The sequence below is a fragment of the Tasmannia lanceolata genome, unplaced genomic scaffold, assembly GCF_043159265.1.
Source record: "Tasmannia lanceolata isolate RefF3 unplaced genomic scaffold, GAP_Taslan_0.1 ptg000015l, whole genome shotgun sequence".
Lineage (NCBI taxonomy): Eukaryota > Viridiplantae > Streptophyta > Magnoliopsida > Canellales > Winteraceae > Tasmannia > Tasmannia lanceolata.
The window spans coordinates 63,168,116-63,187,623 of NW_027518692.1; the positions used below are offsets into that span (position 1 = coordinate 63,168,116).

At 39.9% G+C, this 19,508-nt stretch overlaps 3 protein-coding genes across 3 annotated transcripts; 1 reads left to right on the forward strand and 2 right to left on the reverse strand.

Annotated features, from left to right (window-relative positions):
* Nucleotides 1-985: 985 nt before the first annotated feature.
* LOC143846496 (putative aldo-keto reductase 2) lies at nt 986-5,461 on the forward strand. Its single transcript, XM_077354935.1, has 6 exons — nt 986-1,454; nt 1,984-2,233; nt 2,889-3,092; nt 3,844-4,016; nt 4,098-4,200; nt 4,914-5,461. The coding sequence occupies exons 1-6, from the start codon at nt 1,195-1,197 to the stop codon at nt 5,250-5,252; spliced, it is 1,329 nt and encodes a 442-aa protein (XP_077211050.1). The 5' UTR covers nt 986-1,194; the 3' UTR covers nt 5,253-5,461.
* A 287-nt stretch (nt 5,462-5,748) lies between these two features.
* On the reverse strand, nt 5,749-9,370 carry LOC143892957 (putative aldo-keto reductase 4). Its single transcript, XM_077397880.1, has 5 exons — nt 9,045-9,370; nt 8,751-8,954; nt 6,983-7,155; nt 6,791-6,893; nt 5,749-6,539 (listed from the first exon to the last, which is right to left on the reverse strand). The coding sequence occupies exons 1-5, from the start codon at nt 9,264-9,266 to the stop codon at nt 6,210-6,212; spliced, it is 1,032 nt and encodes a 343-aa protein (XP_077253995.1). The 5' UTR covers nt 9,267-9,370; the 3' UTR covers nt 5,749-6,209.
* A 3,640-nt stretch (nt 9,371-13,010) lies between these two features.
* On the reverse strand, nt 13,011-15,564 carry LOC143892958 (putative aldo-keto reductase 2). The gene is made up of 5 exons (XM_077397881.1): nt 15,253-15,564; nt 14,959-15,162; nt 13,976-14,148; nt 13,783-13,885; nt 13,011-13,531 (listed from the first exon to the last, which is right to left on the reverse strand). The coding sequence occupies exons 1-5, from the start codon at nt 15,472-15,474 to the stop codon at nt 13,202-13,204; spliced, it is 1,032 nt and encodes a 343-aa protein (XP_077253996.1). The 5' UTR covers nt 15,475-15,564; the 3' UTR covers nt 13,011-13,201.
* Nucleotides 15,565-19,508: the final 3,944 nt, after the last annotated feature.

Consider the following 19,508-nt stretch of genomic DNA (forward strand, 5'->3'; position numbering starts at 1 on the left):
CAATATCAATATTAACAGATCCATATCAATATGTATAGATCCATCCGAACGATTCGTATTTATGTTATTTTGGGATTTGTTAGTGTCCATTGCAGAGGCATTTCGTGGATGGGTTGTTGCATGTGAGAGTAGCCACACCGGCTCACTTTTCAGTATATTTTGTCTTCATTCACGGTGTGGCTGCTTTCACATGCAACATCCCATATGTTAATCGCATAACATCTGTTAATTGCCTTCTGCGATGGACGCTAACACATCCCAAAATAACATAAACACACAATTGTCTAGAGAAAATTAAATTATACAGGTTCCAAGGACATTTACACTAGATATATAAGATCTCAAGAAATTTACACTACATTTATAGCTTATTTGTTAATTTAAGAAAACTTTACATTTGTAAGATTCTAAATGTAAATTATAAGGTTTTTCCATTTGTAAGATTTTAAATGTAACTTTACACATTTACACCAGATATATGTAAGATTTTAAACTTTACACTTGTAGGCTTGTCCATGTCCACCCACCTTTTCCTATTATCTATGGTACAAACATAATCATAGTTTTAAAAAATTATCACGACCCATACACATTCCTTGCGTGTGCGAGTGACTTTTCTTGAAAGGTGAAATGTTGGTGAACTGACACAAAGTATCTTCCTTCCTTGCTACTAAGCGGCATCCTTTTTTTTTGATATAGTTTTGATGATAATTAGACATGCATTGATTTTAGCTGGTTTCTATGGGACCTTTAAGCCATCATAGGCATATTATTTAGTGACCTTACTTGAAAGGTGAAATGTGGCTGAACTGACACAAAGTATCTTCCTTGCTTGCTACTAAGTGACCTCCTTTTCTGATATAGTTAAAATAATATGATAATCAGACATGCATTGATTTTACTGGTTTCTATGGGACCTTTAAACCATGATAGGAATTATTTAGTAACCTTTCAACCAAGGAGAGTATTATTCTTTACGATTTTATTGGCTAAATAAAAAATTGCTCCTCGATTTACCTGTTTCCATGAATCATCGAATTACCCTTTTTTTATAAAATAACCAAAATGCTGATTCTCACATATTTTTTAATCTACTTTGCTGTTCCTTAAGAACCCAGTCGGTTGCAACAACAATCCCCACCCCCTAACAACAATCCCCATTCGGGACCACAATTCTCAAGACCTGCAATCTTCATGGCAGGACACTTCTCTCCAGCCCCACTTGCACATCTCGGTCGTCCAAATAAATCTTGTAGCCTCCCAAACATGTTTGGGGGTCGTACTGTGATAAGCAGTAGTTCTACGTGTGGTGGAGGTGGCAGCAGTTGGAGACAGACAACAATGGCGATGGCAGGAGAAGAGAGGCAACATGGAAAGAATCAGGAAAAGACACAGAGATGCGAGCTCTTTGGTCTAATCCTTGGTTTCTTTAGCAGAACAAATGCATTGCTATGGTTATGTTCTTCATTTCCCCTAGTTATGTTGCATGTCCCTCAATTGCACCAATAAGAACTATGTAATACTTCCTATAACATAAACACCTTAAAGAACCAATACATGGTGCAATCATATCAATACAAATGTACTGGATCCCATTATAACTCTGAAATTAAGCGTTCTTGGGATAGAGAAGCACTGGATCCCTTATCTTGGCTTGAGCCTCTAGCTAGCTCAATTGGTAAAGACTACGTTCTTCAACCCTGAGGTCTCTCAGGTTCAAACCCAACTTATGTACAAAAAAAAAAAAAAACACACGTTAAAGAAGCTTCTCTCTTGGTCAATTACACAGTTCGAAAACGAAACATAGCAATCACCAATTTCTAATTACTATTTCAAAAACGAGAACGTTTTTGTGAGATCATCTTGTTTTGTTTTAGTAGATACATACATTGCAACCCTCATATGCTTTTTTTTTTTTTTTTTTAATTTCAGATAGATGCATATACCTTCATTCTATTCTCCTGATATAGGTAGTAGTTTCAGGAAGCGAAGCGGATGCACAATGGCTGTTTGTCGTGGCAGTGCTGGTGTGCGCCGGATGAAGCTGGGTTCTCAAGGCTTGGAAGTGTCAGCGCAAGGACTTGGGTGTATGGGAATGTCTGCCTTCTATGGGCCTCCCAAACCAGAACCAGATATGATCGCTCTCATTCGACACGCCATCGAAAGTGGTGTTACCTTTCTTGACACCTCTGACTTCTACGGCCCCTACACAAACGAAGTTCTCATTGGCAAGGTAGTGAAGGAAGAAGACGCTGTTAGCTTAAATTCAATCTTAATGTGGAAAACAAATCATAGCTTCAACTATGATGATCATATGGAGTATCTAGAGATCCAACCGTTCACTGGAGAGATCTTCCAATCTATCCAAGTTCTGATGCTCAGATCTATAGAATCTAGGGCTAGTCATGCTAAATGAAGGACCACCCAGAGAAAAACCCAATGTGGGTTGCTTCCATTAAGCAACCCCTCTTTTTTTATAGATAGGAGATTGGGGTTGAAGTCTTTTTATTACGGTCCTGATCGGGGGCCAGCCTAGGTATGGAACTAGATGGGACCCAGCCTGGCATGGGACAGGTTTAAAGGGCCTTGCCTAATGCGTTTCATCAGCTCCGGAGCTTTTGGCGTACTGGTAAGGTGCCTAACACTTGCCATGCACAAGAACTCTGGCAAATAATTGATCTTAAATTCTTAATTTGGGTTAACTTAAAAAACCTAAAGAGGGAGGTTTTTATTCTCTAAACCAACTAAACCAAATGTGGGTCACCATGTGGAAATGTTTCATACAGACAGAGTCTATTGTTCTCTGCTACTTCTCATTTCTAGCTTTGTGTACAACAGCAAAATAACATGTCCTGATTTGATTTATTTTTGGGTTTTCCGGTGGTCAGGCTCTCAAGGGAGTAAAGGAGAAGGTGGAGTTGGCGACAAAGTTCGGTATCAGTTGGGCAGCTGACGGGAAGACACCGATTATCCGGGGCGATCCGGCCTATGTCAGGGCTAGCTGTGAGGCAAGCTTGAAGAGACTCAATGTGGATTGCATCGATCTCTATTACCAGCACCGCATTGATACCAGTGTCCCGATCGAGATTACGGTATGAAAGTGTTTATGTGACTGTGATCCAATTCTTTCCTCTGTTTTTCACTTTCTATTTTATTGCTGCCTTCGAATTTTTATTGTCAAATTCTAATTCGTCCTGATATCAATTTGAATGAAATGAAACTTGATTTTGGCTCAATAAACTCTGTCTTGTTAGTGTTGGGAGAGCTGCCTTGTTTCCCAAGTTTAGTTGGAAACGGAAATAGGAAAGAAATTTTTATAGGTTTTTGGTAAAAAACAATGATATAAAAAAGGAGGTATTTTCCCTTGTGTGTACGTGAGGAAGAGAGAAATGGAGATAGAAGGAGTTTTTCTTATCGAGGTTTTTCTGTTGGGTTTTCTTGGATTACTCTCTTGTAGGATCTTGGGTGAGAGGGCAAGGAAAGGGTTGCGGGTATGTGGGTCTGGGTTAATCCATTGTAATCCTTGTATATTGCTTTTCTTATATTGGAGGATAGTATTTTCGCCCGTTGATTTAGGCATCTTGGCCAAACCACGTAAAATCTCAGTGTGCATCTTGTGGTTTGCTTCTTGTTTTTACTTTTCCGTTTCCTTGTGCACAATCGGATCGGATTTGATTTTCTCAACAGTAAGAAAGTTAAGCATGAGCCTATTATGATGTCTCGATTCTCCTTTGCTGTTTTTGTTTATGAAGCTTACTAAATGATTCTTATACCTCTTTGTTCTACTAAACTTTGGCTTGGTGGGCTGATTCTTTTTCTGTCCTTTCCTCTCTTCTGCACAAGATGGGAGAACTCAAGAAACTAGTTGAAGAAAGAAAGATCAAATATATAGGGCTATCAGAGGCCTCTGCTTCAACAATAAGGAGAGCATATGCTGTTCACCCAATAACTGCTATTCAGTTGGAGTGGTCTTTATGGACAAGAGATGCAGAGGAGGAAGTAATTCCCACTTGTAGGTGAGACCATTGATCTGCCAAAAATTTCCAAAGCTTACAAAGACACTAGCGTTTGAAACTAAATTCTAATATCTATTTCAGAGAACTTGGTATAGGGATTGTTGCATATAGCCCTCTTGGGAGGGGCTTCCTCGGTGCAGGGCCTAAAATGGTGGATAATCTTCAAGAAGGTGACCACAGAAAGGTACATTGAATGCATTATATTACTATATGAAATTTGAAGGCAGTGACTTTGTGCCTCTTGATACCTCTAAAAGCTATTTCCTTGGTATAATCTTATATGAGAATGGTTTTGACGTTAAATATGATTATTGGAAAATAATGTTTGTATAGTTTTAGAAATGATATAATTAATATCTTCCAAAGAGGCCTTAATGTCCTACTTGCAAATAATTAAATTAAAATATACTCTTATTTGGAATTAAGGTCTAATTCGGGCGGCATAAAAAATAGACCCTTGAGCTCAACTTAACAATTAGATAATACTATTTCTCCATGCTATGTTATGCATTTGGTACAATGCAATACATAGTATGAGTGTGAGAGATTTCGTCGTTGGATCATCTTGGTATCAGATCGACCTGCTCTGATACCATGTGAAATAAAGGGAATTTTACTAATCTTGGATGAATTTCAACAAAGCCTTAATGATTGTTTATATAGATCCCTCAAAGGGATAAACAAGTAATAGATGATAACTTCAGAAGGAGATAAGGATAGAATAATCCTAATCTAACATAACTACTAAATTTAGTGTAGCTACCTAATCTGACACCAAGATGATCAAACAATGAGAACCCTCACTCTGCAATGAGTTTTGCGGGCTTTAGGTGACTTTTATGTTTATGGGTTTTGCTATAGGTGTGCTTACTGAATTATTTATGGTGCATTTTATAGCATTTACCGAGATATCAAGGCGAGAATCTGGAGCATAATGCACGTGTATTTGAGAGGGTGAATGAAATGGCTAGGAGGAAGGGGTGCACTGCTGCGCAGCTTGCTCTGGCTTGGGTTCACCACCAGGGGAGTGATGTGTGTCCGATACCGGGCACCACCAAGATCACGAACTTCAACCTGAACGTTGGAGCTCTGTCTGTGAAGCTCACACCAGAAGAAATGGTTGAATTGGAATCCTTAGTTGCTGAAGATGGCTTTAAGGGTGATAGATATCAAGGGAAGAGTCTTACTTGGAAGGAATCAGAGACTCCACCTCTGGCTTCATGGAAAGGAAAATGATCATCAACAATTTATTTTCTGAAGCCTCTATGTGTGGGATGTGGTTTTTACTTTTACCTTTTCATTTATATGTTCATATGTGGATGTACTAGAATAAGGTGGCATGACCATTGTTTCTGTCACTTTGATGTCTGTATTGTCATGTATTGATAAGTTTGTATATCGTGAGTGCTCAATAATACCATGACCCATCTGGGTCTTTTTCTGTACTTACGATATGTAGAAACTAATCCATTGTAGGAGATCAAGAGAGCTTGCTACCCTAACTCTCTCCGAATTAACCTCAATGTTACTCATTTCACCTGTAAATAAACCTCATTTCACCTTAAACACCAAATTTACCTGAAAGAAACTCTTATAAAACAGCTTAGATACCTTAACCTCCCAGTAGGCCACGTACACAGCAATACATTAATGGCTATTTTTTATGACAAAATGCATTTATTCCTCTGATAAAATGATAAACCATGACAGCATGGCACCATCAACATCAAACTAAAAGAACAAGAGTTCTGCTTTATTTATGCTTCTACATCTTAATACATTAGGCTCCAAATATTAAGTAGGCTCTTTTTCTATATGAAAAGCCAACATCCTTCAGTAGGCTCCAAGTAAGGCCCCCTAATTTTTGAACTAGAAAAGGCTAGGGAGGGCAAATATTCCTAACATCACTCCCTACTAAGACAGATACAATAATACATTATTGGCTACTTTTATGACAAAAATGCATTTATTTATCTGATAAAATAACAAACCACTATCAACATCAAATTAAAGGACCAAGAGTCCTGCCTTATTTATGCTTCTACATCTTCATTATATAGTAGTGAAAGTGAAACTAAAACTCTTGGCTTACAAGAAACAAAAAGCAAGCCAGAGGAGCGCACTGATCCCAGAAAAAGGAAACAACACAACAACATCATATAACCTATAAAGAAACCAAAAAAGCGCTGGTGATCACTCTCCTTTCCATGATTCTAGAGCCGGAGTTTCCGATGTCTTCCAAGTAAGATTCTCCCCTGCATATCGATCGCCCTTAAAGGCAGCAAAGGATTCTAGTTCAGCCATTTCTTTTGGTGTGAGCTTTACAGATAGAGCTCCAATGTTCTGATCGAAGTTTGCGATCTTGGTGGTGCCTGGGATGGGGCACACGTCATTTCCCTGGTGGTGAACCCAAGCCAATGCAAGTTGTGAAGGGGTGCATCCCTTCTTGGTAGCCATTTCATTTACACGCTCAAACACGCGCGCATTGTGCTCCAAATTCTCACCTTGAAATCGAGGCAAATACTACAAAATACAATATAAACAATTTAGCAACACATCGTGTGGCATAACATCCTATAGACAAACAGAAAAGCATCACATTACACACACCATAGATACAAACATTTTAGGGATACCATCAATATATCACATTATATTGCATAACAGACCATGAAATAGAAAACCCACATTATGTTGAGCTCTGAAGACATTTACCTCATGATACATGAGGCTGTAAATAATGCATCATACATTAAATACTTAGAAATTCATACCTTTCGCATGTCACCTTCTTCCAAGTTATCTGTCACTTTGGGTCCTGAAGTGAAGAAGCCCCTCCCCAGGGGACTGTATGCTACAATTCCTATACCAAGTTCTCTGAATAACAAAGGGAGTAGAAGTTAGAACTAAGTTCCAAATACTAATTTCATAGTAAGTTTTGGAGAGTTACAGCAGATAAATCTCACCTGCAAGTAGGTACTATGTCTTCTTCTATATCTCTTGTCCACAAGGACCACTCCAACTCTACTGCAGTTATTGGGTGAACAGCATGTGCTCTCCTGATTGTCGAAGCAGAGGCCTCTGATAGCCCCACATATTTTATTTTTCCTTCTTCAACCAGTTTCTTGAGTTCTCCCATCTTGTGCAAAAGAGAAATTGATTAGAAAATGAACAATGCCATCATTGCTTGAAAACGCAAAGCAAAATAGCAGCATGATATAGAGGAAACTAATGCAGTACACCATGACTCTGTTGATTGGACTGCAAAAGGCTACGTGCACCAGTAGGATCATCCCAAACAGGTGAGACGTAGTGAAAGGCTGAGAACTAAGAACAAATCCGATTCTGTTCAACTTGATCATGAACCAGTCCTAAATCCCGCTGTCCGGCCACTTCCTAAATACACCATTAGACTTGCAGAACACCCACAGGCTGGAGATTATTCATAGGATGAAGATCAACGGCTGATTGCTGATGTTCATTATAAACCGATGGGTGGAAAGAAAAAGATCCATGTCCATATGCTGCAGCAGATTTAGTAGTTGCTATAATTTTATTAGTTTTAGTGTTTAAAATTAATTTCTTTTTGTAAAACAGCTTCATGTTAGGAGTTTTATTCTAGAAGGACTGTTAACTTCTATCCTATCTTAGAAGTCCTACCTGTTTTTGACTCTTGAGTGCTGGGATTTGTGTTTGATATACAGAAAAGAGATAAGGAAGAGGGACTTTTCTGTTTTTTTTTTCTTGGTTTTTGACCGCTGTCAACGTTTCTGGAAGAAAAGAAACAGTGCTCTAAAGTTGCTCTCTGCCACTTGGGAGAGATCTATTTTGAGTAATGTTAAAATGAGATTTTATGAATTGAAATCTATTTCTAATCGTTGTTTTCCCTGGTCTAGTGCAAGGATATTTTTTGGTTGTTCGTTGCGAGTGCTGGTTTGGAGGAGATAATGGTTCTTAGCCCCTTGAGAATCCGATGTTGCTTGTGAAGCCATTGGTTACTGAGTATCTAATCCAAGGTCACTTCCTCTAGCTGTGAGTCCCAAACTACTAATATTAGAAATCAATAGATAAGCTTCATAACCTCAAGCCACCCATCTTAGAAATTCAGAACATGGACTACCCTTTCCCCTAATATTCAGGCTATCGAGTTTAAGTTTGGATGGTTGCAGTAGGGGGAATTCAGGGCTAGCTGGTTTAATCTTGGTATTCTCATGACGACTCAGAACAGTTCCTATTTTAGACTGCACCACTTGGGACCATGGATGGCGCTTGTGTTGATTGCCCATATCGTCTTTAGTAGGGATGGATCTCTTGGGTCTAGTTTTGGGAGTGCTATGTCATTTACAAGTAGTGTTTTGTTGCATGTTGTCATTCAAACTAGTAGGAGACTACCTAGCTTGTCTCCTCCTTGTTGGTCCACTTTTTGCATACTATAAAAAAAAGGTTGAGACTACTTAGGTTTTATTTCACCACTACTCTAAGTGGTAACTACTTGCAACCGAACTAGCCCTTGGTATATCAGAGGTGATCTCCATGTGTTTAGACCCAAAAACAGAGCAACGGAATCTCCATTAAAAAGGATAGATCTCACTGAAATATATGAATCAGAATGAAGAAACAGATATATCTAAAACTTTTGATTCTATACCAAATTCAAATATAAGTTCCTGTATGTGCGAGAGAGAGAGAGAGAGAGAGAGAGAGAGAGAGAGAGAGAGAGAGAGAGAGAGATACCGTGACTTCGATGGGAACATTGGTGTCGACTCGGTGCTGGTAATAGAGATCGATGCAATCCACATCGAGCCTCTTCAAACTGGCCTCACAGGCAGCCCTGACATACGCGGGATCGCCACGAATGATCGGGGTCTGCCCATCTTCAGCCCAACTGATCCCGAACTTGGAAGCCAACTCCACCTTCTCCCTTATCCCCTTGAGCGCCTACAAAAAGAAACAAATCAGGATTCCATTTTTCATAACAAGAAATAGAAAATTTAGGAAATCCCTATGAAATAACAAATATGCAACTACCTTCCCGACGAGGACTTCGTTGGTGAAGGGGCCATAGAAGTCCGAAGTGTCAAGCAAAGTGACACCACTTTGGACTGCGTGGTGGATGAGAGCAATCATGTCTGGCTCTGGTTTGGGAGCCCCATAGAAAGCAGACATGCCCATGCATCCAAGGCCTTGTGCCGAAACCTCAAGGCCCTGAGACCCAAGCTTAATCCTACGCACACCATTACAAGCAGCCATTGTGTATAAGATCTTGGTTTTTTTCAAATACCAACTACGTAGAAGAGGGAATTAGTAGAGGGAAGGAGGAGAAAGGAGACTGTAATCAGAACAATGGGGATGTCACTATATATAAGATCTCAGAAGCGCGTCATTCAAAGGGATTTATATTGCCACCCATATCATTTTTCTGCCTTTTCAGCCTATAGGACAAACCGATGTGGGTGGCAAAGCCTAATTTTTGTGTGGAAATACTCAGTTTCTTCTTCAATTATGCATACTTTTCAGCGAAATAATAGTCCATATAGGAATTCGCCCGTCTAATTTGACAGTTTTCCTTGGAAAAGTTATGTCGTTACAATGACTTTTAATGTGAGAAAAGGGGTAGCCTATCTTGGAAGGTCAAGGTTCACCTGTCTTATTATTGAAAAACGGGTAGCCCCTTATCTTGGAATGTCAAGGTTCACAAGGTTGTATCTTTCTAGAAGAAGAGCATGTTCCTTTCCTCTCTCTCTCTCTCACTTACAATGGAAGAATCCTTCATTAGGGTGTGACAACATTTTGACAAGCCTTTAAGACTAACAATTCACGCATAATGTGTTGGATAAACTTAAAAAAAAAAAACTATATTTACTTTGATATTCAAAAGAAACTTGTTTTTGTGGATGATTGTTTTCATATCATTTCACATTCTAGAGGAGGCGGCTTGGGGTTTCATTTCTAGGTAGTTTTTTAGAATCTTCCAGAATTTCTAATGCGGTTTAAATTCTGACCTTTAGATTGCGTCTAATCGCGACTCTACGGTTCGGATCAATCTTGGTTTGTGTAAAACCTCCGCGCTTTCCTATAGCCGCTAGATCGCAACCGATCATCAACCCACAGCTTTGATCGCACCCAATCGCCTCTAGAATGTTGGACTTGAATTGACACAATCCAACGGTCACCATCCACTAGCGGTTACAACATGATCCGACGGATAGGATCGCACCCGCTCGAGGACTAGCCGTTGAAGCCCCTAGTCCCGCTGGGCCAACCGTTGGGCCTAGGCCCAACCCGACCGAACCATTCGGCCTATCCATATGACCGATTCAACTCGATCTGGACCCAACGGCTCGGATCTAATCTGTAAAAATTTGATCCGGCGGATCGGATCGCACCTGCTCGAGGGCTAGCCGTTGATGCCCGAGCTCAAGGCCCAACCCAACCGAACCATTCCGTCCATCCATATGATCATTCCAACTCGATCTGGATCCAACGGCTCGGATTAAAGTGCGCCTAAAAAAAGGCCCTATAGCCCACGTTGTACGTGCGGTTCGACCAATGACTAAGACCTGGAACCAACGGCTCGGATCTAATCTGGAAAAATTTGACATGGTGGATTGGATCACACCTGCTCGAGGGCTAGCCGTTGATGCCCGAGTTCAAGGAAAAATTTGATCTGGCGGATTGGATTGCACCTGCTCGAGGGCTAGCCGTTGATGCCCAAGTTCAAGGCCCAACCCAACCGAACCATTCCGTTCATCCATATGACCATTCCAACTCGATATGGTTCCAACGGCTCGGATTAAAGTGCGCCTAAAAAAGGGCCTATAGCCCACGTTGTGCGTGCGGTTTGACCAATGAATGACTAAGACCCATACTGTAACAATCAATTTAGGGGAGTGGATAAAGTTTTTTAAACCCATCTCCAACTTTTTGTCAAAGCTATATGGGACTATCCTTTTCCACTACTTTTGCACTCTTATCACTCTCTTGCAAAAAACAAATTTTTCTATAAGAAATGTTTTTCTCTTCCAAAACAAGTTTTAGAAAACTTTCTCCAAACGCCATTTTTGACTCTCAAATCAAGATTTTGATTTACAAAAACTTGCTACATGGTATTAGTGTCAGGTTGGTAAAGAGGGAAGGTAGAAAGGACACCATCACACTACAAATTTTTTCTGCCATGCCAACATGAAGTACATTTCTGCCAGAAGTTCTGACCCGAGAAGAACTACGGAAATTGGAAGGTGTAGCTGAAAAGTTACTTGGTTGGCCGAGGGTTTTGCGACATCGTTGATGGTTACGAAGAGCCAAACACATAAGCAATCTGCCCAAACCTAATGAATGGAAGAAAAGTAACAGCAAAGCGCTCATCTGATTCAAATTTCTTATGATCGAATATGCTCTTCTATGTGACGGAGCTAGATTCAGCAAAAGATGGCGGAGATCGGTTGGCTACTGTGCACGAACAGGCGTGTGAGAAAGGCAATTTTGGAAGTAGAACTACGAGCATGCAAACAACAAAGTACTGAGTCTATTGCTGAATTCACTCATAAAATTAAAGATCTTTACAATCAAATAGAGGGAATGCGCATTAAGATGGAGAATGATGCTCGAGTTGCAATCATATCAGAAGATTTAAGACTTGAGATTGATGCAATGAAAGTCTTGGTGCAAAAATCTAAACCACCCATGGAGGAAACCGTCAGTCTCCTTCAAGAAGCCCTTCTTAGAAGATGAAAATTGGAATCAAGCATAAAAAAGGAAGACAAACCCAACTAAGTACTATTTTCTGATATCCATGGAAAGTCTCGTGGCAGAGGGAGATTTCGTGGGTCAAGGACATTACATAATCGTTCGCAATCCTGACTAATTGCTACCAATAACAATGATCAAGAAAGCTCTAGTAGTAATCAGCCACGACCACCCACCAGACTATGATCATTGAAGGTTGAAAGGAAAAATGGCATACAGGAGCATGAAGAGAATGCAAAGGAAAAATTTGACAAAGATGCCTTGTATATCATGCAAGAATCAAAGTTCACTACAGATCAGTGGTTCATTGATTTAGCTTGTTTTAATCATATGACTCTTTTCGATGAAGGTGGCGCCCCAGACCACGCGACCTGGCCGGTAACAATGCGTGGTGTGGTGGTAGGTCATCCTTGGGGAGAAAGCCTTAAACTGGAACTCCGCTTGCTCACAGAAATGGGTGAGCCGGAACTATTGAAAACACTACCAAGAGGGTCCCTAACCCCCACCCTCTCTCCTCGTCCAATTCCAAAAAAGGACGATACACGTTACACCACGATTTTGAATCAGAAGAGAGATTTCGATATAGGGCAATAAGTTATAAAGTTCAAAGGTGATTTTTAAATGAGTAGCTACTAAGAGGGGATAAAGTGAAAGCAACTCAAACCACATGATACAATATTTCATTATATAAATTGCTTTCAATCCTGGACATTTTAATTACTTTATTACTTAAGAGAAAAGTGTTCTTGCGCAGCTGCGCAGGGAGCTCCCTGCACTTAAGTGGCTTAAAAAGCCACCGATTGGTTCGTATGGCGGGTCCACAAAAAGCGACCAATCGGTGGCCTTCTAAGCCACTTAAGCGCAGGGAAGCTCCCTGTAACACTTTCCTCAATACTTAAATGCTCTGTTATAGAGGGCAGATATTCTACGATTTCTTAATTGAGTATTAAAATGTATAGTTAAGCTGCTAGGAAGACACACCCCTGTCAGGGAGCTTCCTAACAGCCCACCCCTACAAGACCACATATACGACATATATATAGTTAGTTAGTACGTTAACGGAAATTTTTATGAGGAAAATGCCTTTATCATTTAATGTTCATTGACTTTTCATCCCATTTAGTCACTTTGGTGATTGATAGCCAATGGGGGCGCCCTTTCATCCTTTTTTGCAAGGGCGCCCTTCAGTCTAGAACTCCTCTTCAAAATAAATAAAATGAAAAACCATGAAACATGACAACATCAGCATCAAACTAAAAGAACAAGAGTCCTGCTTTATTTATGCTTCTAAATCTTAAAACATAGTGCTGAAAGGAGAAACTATAACTCTTGGCTTCTAAGCAACATAAAGCAAGCCAATGGAGAACATTGATCCTAGAAAGAGGAAACACCACAAGAACATCATATGACCTACAAAGAAACCAAAAAAGAACTGGTGATCATTCTCCTTTCCATGATTCCAGAGCCGGAGTTTCTGATGTTTTCCAAGTTAGATTCTCCCCTGGATATCGATCACCCTTAAAGGCAGCCAAGGATTCGAGTTCAGCCATTTCTTTTGGTGTAAGCTTTACAGACAAAGCTCTAATGTTCTGGTCGAAGTTCGCGATCTTGGTGGTGCCCGGGATGGGGCACACGTCATTTCCCTGGTGGTGAACCCAAGCCAATGCAAGTTGTGAAGGGGTGCATCCCTTCTTCGTAGCCATTTCATTTACACGCTCAAATACGCGCGCATTATGCTCCAAATTCTCACCATTAAATCGCGGTAAATACTACAAAATACAGTATAAACAATTTAGCAACACATCGTGTGGCATAACATCCTATAGACAAACAAAAACACATCACATCACTCACACCATAGATACAAACATTTCAGGGATACCATCAGAACCTCACATTATATTGCATAACAGACCATGAAATAGAAAACCCACATTATATTGAGCTCTGAAGACATTTACCCCAAGATAAATCAGGCTGTAAATAATGCATCATAAGTTAAATACTTAGAAACTCATACCTTTCGCATGTCACCTTCTTCCAAATTATCTGTCACTTTAGGCCCTGTAGTGAAGAAACCCCTTCCCAGAGGACTGTATGCTACAATTCCTATCCCAAGTTCTCTGAATAACATAAGGGAGTAAAAGTTAGAACTAAGTTAAAAATACTAATTTCTTTGTAACCTTTGGAGAGTTGTAGCAGATGAACCTCACCTGCAAGTAGGTACTATGTCTTCTTCTACATCTCTCGTCCATAAGGACCACTCCAACTGTACAGCAGTTATTGGGTGAACCGCATGTGCTCTCCTGATTGTCGAAGCAGAGGCCTCGGACAGTCCCACATATTTTATTTTTCGTTCTTCAACAAGTTTCTTTAGTTCACCCATCTTGTGCACAAGAGAAAAATGGGTGATTAGAAAGTGAGCGATGGCGCTTGAAGACACAGAGCAAAATAGCAGCTTTATATAGAGGAAATTAACAAGTGTTAGAAATCATCACATAGGCTTCATAACCTCAAGCTACCCATCTTGGAAATTCAGAGCATGGAGTCATCTTTCAGGCCACAAGTTTAAAATTTGATGGTTACGGTATGGTGAATTCCGGTCTAGATGGTTTAATCTTGGTATTTTCATGGCGACACAGGGCGGTTCCTATTTTAGACAAGCCCACTTGGGAAGATGGCACACATCTAGGTTTAGAACCATGGGTGGTGCTTATGCTGATTGCCCAAATCGTCCCTAGTAGGGATGGATGTCTGAGTAGATCATGGGTGATTTCCATGTGTTTATGTTACTGCGTAGATGGCCTCACTTGGGTGGAATATATTAGTTTAGATTTTTGTAGCTTGTGAAGTTTGCTATCTAGCTGTTTGGTATGAGCAGGAGTCTTAGAGATAAGGGTTAGGTTATCTAGATTGGATTGTGTAGAAATTTTACAGAAAGTGGTCAACTGAAGACCTCCGCCTAGGAGATGGCTTTTTCGGGATGAAATGAAACATTTAATTCATGTACAGGAGAAAGATTTCCCATTCCTTAGCAGGAAAAATATGTGGTCATGAAAGAGAAGCTTTCCCTCAAAGTGGGTCGAGAGGCTGATTTTCCCTGTAAGAAGATCAATCACGTTGCCATTTGATTTATGAAACTTTTGATTCTGCACCAAACTCAAATAAAGTTCCTGTATGCGCGTGAGAGAGATACCGTGACTTCAATGGGTACATTGGTGTCGATTCGGTGCTGGTAATAGAGATCGATGCAATCAACACCGAGCCTCTTCAAACTGGCCTCACAGCAAGCCCTGACATAAGCCGGATCGCCACGAATGACCGGGGTCTGCCCATCTTCAGCCCAACTAATCCCGAACTTGGTAGCCAATTGCACCTTCTCCCTTATCCCCTTGAGCGCCTATAAAAAGAAACAAATCAGGATTCCATTTTTCATAACAACAAATAGAAAACTTATGAAATCCCAATGAAATAACAAATATGCAAATACCTTGCCGACGAGGATTTCGTTGGTGAAGGGGCCATAGAAGTCTGAAGTATCAAGCAAAGTGACACCACTTTGGACTGCGTGTTGGATGAGAGCAATCATGTCTGGCTCTGGTTTGGGTGCGCCATAGAAAGCAGACATGCCCATGCATCCAAGGCCTTGTGCCGGGACCTCTAGGCCCTGAGACCCAAGCTTAATCCTACGCACACCACCACAAGAAGCCATCGTATATTAAGGTGTTGGGTTTTTTGTTTAATACAACTTAGTAGTAGAGGCGTAGAGGGGATGAGGAGAACGGAGACGGTGAAGAAAACAACGGGGTGTCCCTTCATAAATAGGCGAACAAAACATTCAACGTGGCCCGCTAAGAGTCTGCCACGGTTGAGGACTCTTTTTTTTATTTTTTATGGGCTGTTGATATTGCCACCCTTATCGGTTTTCTGCTTTTTTATACCGATAAGGGTGGCAGAGCCTAATTTTCATGGTGGAAATACTCAGTTTCTTGTTCAATCAGATATACAATTGGGCCGCCTCGATGGGAAAAGTCATTTTCCTGACAATGACTTGCGGGTAGCCCCTTATTCGGAGTGTCAAGACAACAACCTTTTTTGTTTCTAGAAGAAGATCATGTTCCATGCTGCTTTTTCTTTCACTACAATACAAGTTACAAAAAGATTGGTGTAACCCCCTTAGCCTCCCTCATTTTGTCCATATCCCGACTGCCAAGGCTTAATTTAGCATTCCTCTTGTCTAGAATTTGTAGACCTACATTTTCTTCTTCCCTTCTGTTTTGCACGCATACTGGTTTGCTATTGAATTTCGGTGCAACCCATGATCAGTACTTTATGGACAATGTATGATCAGGGCTTTATTTTCAGTTAGCCTACTGCATAAGGGAGGAAATGAGAGTCTTTAAAATAACTTGCCTTGCTTCTTATATCACGTATTGATTTACTTTCTTCTATACGAACTTTCATCTTGTATTTCTTCCTTTGGTCATATGTTTTTTGTTTCATTATTGCCATGATATCTAGTAATGTTAAACACCTAAAATCTTTAAAAAAAAATATTTCTATCTAATTTAAAAAATCTTGCATTTATAAAATTGCTCTAATTTTACTAAAGTTACTCCTATTTCAACCTTTTTCCTTCTATGAATTATTTCTTAGCCCAGAACAATAATTTTCTCACTCATCTCTTAGCCAATACCTTTTTTTAGTGGACTCTCTCACTCTTTTCAAAAAATTCACACAAATTCAAGACAAGGGGCACCTTTCCCTAAGATTCCTGCTGTTCCCTCTTTCTCTACGAGAGATCAAAAGAGCAAAAAAACAAAAAACTATCTTTTTTCCTCCATTCTCTTCCACATAAAGACAAGTCCTCCCTTCCCAAGGACTTCATTTCTCACTTTTCTACAGGACACTTCTACTACACTATTCTTTACACTACAATTAAAAGGGGTGCAACTCGGGTTGGGTAGGGTTGAGGCCAGCCCGAACCCAACCTGAGTTCCAACCCGACGAGGTTCAACCCAGCCGAACCCGAGATTTTAAGCTTAAAAAATAAAAAAAATTATTAAAAATGTCCGGTTCACTCAGGCCAGTTTGCCAAAGCCCTCAACCCGAACCCAACCCGAACTCAACCCGGGTTGAGAAAACCCAACCCGAACCTGAACCCGACCTGAACTCAACCCAACCAGACTTTTTTCCTGCTTGAACCCGTCGGGTTCGGGTTGAGCCCGCCCAAGTTGCACCCGTAACAATTATGTCCAATACAAAGTAGTATTTATACTCCATTTTTTCTCAAAGCATTGGATCTTCATCTCTTGGTCTTGTACATCGGGGCAACATGCGCACCGGATTGGCATCCATTTTGATCTTTATACAGGGCCTCGGTGGCCTACCACTTCTTCATCCTCTCTAACGTCAATTCCACCATCAACGATCAAAACGGCAAATCAGAAGGACAGGAGTACTAATTTCTTTCCATTTGCTCATGTTATTATTCTTCATTTGCTATAATTTATTTGTTCATATTTAATTGATCCAACGTTAATCATCAATCATTTGTTTTCATACTTTATTTATCTCATTTTATCATTCATGCTTATCCTCTATTGAAAGTCCATTTATTTGATTAGCTTATTTATTTTTTTATATTTCATGTATTAATCAACTACACTCACGCAGGTCACGCTTACACACAAAATACCAACTTTTATATTTTATTGTTTTCACTCGGATATTCAGGTTGGTGGACATAGTGCAACCTGGTGACGTTAAAAGCCAAGAGATTAGAAGAGTTAGGCTCTGTTCGTTTTGGATTTTGACAACCGATTGTGAGTGAAAACCAGATTTCGAGTCGAATAATCGGTTTTGGACTCACAATTGGTTGTTAAAAACTAAAACAAATGTAGCCTTAGGGCCTGTTCATTTAAGATTATTATAGCTGACTGTGAGTGCCAAACCGAATTTTGGACTCAAAATTACGTTGAAATCTAATAATTGGTTTAGCACTCACAATCAGTTGTCATAATCTAAAACGAACAGGGCCTTAGCTATGATAGGGATAGCGTACCTGGTGATGATGGAAACTAGCAGATGGGAAGAGTTGGAGATAGGGTTAATGTTTCGGTAACTGTTTCGGACCCCACCAAAAACTGAAATTTGGTAATTTGGTTCCAAATTCTAGTCCCAAATTTTGAAATTTCGGACCGAAATTTTGTAACATTTTTTTTTTTAATAAATAATCTCATTACACCGAAATTTCAGACCGAAATTACCAAAATTTTGGACCGAAATCCGAAATTTCGGTCCGAAATTTGGTAAATGGCGAAATATTGAATTTCAGAAATTTTCGGTTTCGGTCGAAATTTAAAACCATGATCCTAACCCTCTTATCAGAATGTTAGAGTGTTGGTCCTAACCCTCTATAGATCGGAGGGTTAGGATCAACCTATGGAAATGATTTTTGGGACACAACCTATTTAGGCTATGGCCCATCTAATGGACGCTTTGGATCATCCTATGGGGGGGCCATACCGTACTTTTAATTAAGTGAGGAGTGCCCTCATCAAAATACAATAGTGTGGATAACATTTCCCTTTTTTTTGTATAGGAATTTGCTAGCCACCTTCGCCGAGGCAACTTCTCGGCTTGTAGCCCATCCTTTGATGCAAAGATTGGGGGTGCAAAGATGGCTAGCAAAAATATAATTGCAAAAAATAGTAATCATTACGGATTTGTGGCTGAAGCGCTAAGTTTTAAATGAAAAATTACGAAAAAATGGAAGCAAAGTAGTAAAATTACGAAAAAAATACCAAAAGGATGCACTAACATATGATTACCGAACTACAAAGTCCGACTGTCTTCCGTCAGAAGTCCGAACGTTTGTTCAAGTCCAACTCGGAAAAATGGCATACAGGAGCATGAAGAGAATGCAAAGGAAAAATTTGACAAAGAAGCCTTGTATATTATGCAAGAATCAAAGTTCACTAAAGATCAGTGGTTCATTGATTTAGCTTGTTTTAATCATATGACTCTTCTCGATGAAGGTGGCTCCCCGGACCACGTGACCACCCCTACAATGCTCTATTATAGAGGGCAAATATTCTACGATTTCTAAATTGAGTATTAAAATGTGTAGTTAAGCTGCTAGGAAGACACACCCTGGTCAGGGAGCTTTCTAACAGCCCACCCGTACAAAACCACATATACAATATACTAGTTGCAGTCTCGTGTGATGCACGGGGCGAAGAAAAATTAGTATTCTAAAAAACTATCTATAACCCTCTCTCTATCTACTGAATTGCAAATTTTTTTTTTAAAAATTTCGTGTGTATCTATTCATAGAAGTCCAATAGGCATTACTCTCCATAAATATAGCGTGTATCTAATCTATACACACAACTTCTATGTATCGTCTCTTTTAAGAGAGAGAAAAATATACATGCCAGTTCTGTGTATAGACCCTTAATTTTAGGCGATATTTCCATTCCTTGATTTTAGCCTTTCTTTTTTCAAATCCAAAATAAGAAGCGTATTTTACTATTTTAGGAGATTTAATATGTGGAGAGATATTATTTTAATCAATCCTTGATTTTTGGCATTTTTTGCATTCCTTGATTTTAGGCGTTTTAAATTCCAGGTGCCACATCCCCTTAACACGTTTTTAAATTTTGTTATTAAGGTTACGTGTGAAACGGTGTGCCACATCCCCTTAATGCGTTATTAAATTTCAAAATGTAGTGGGGGTGACAC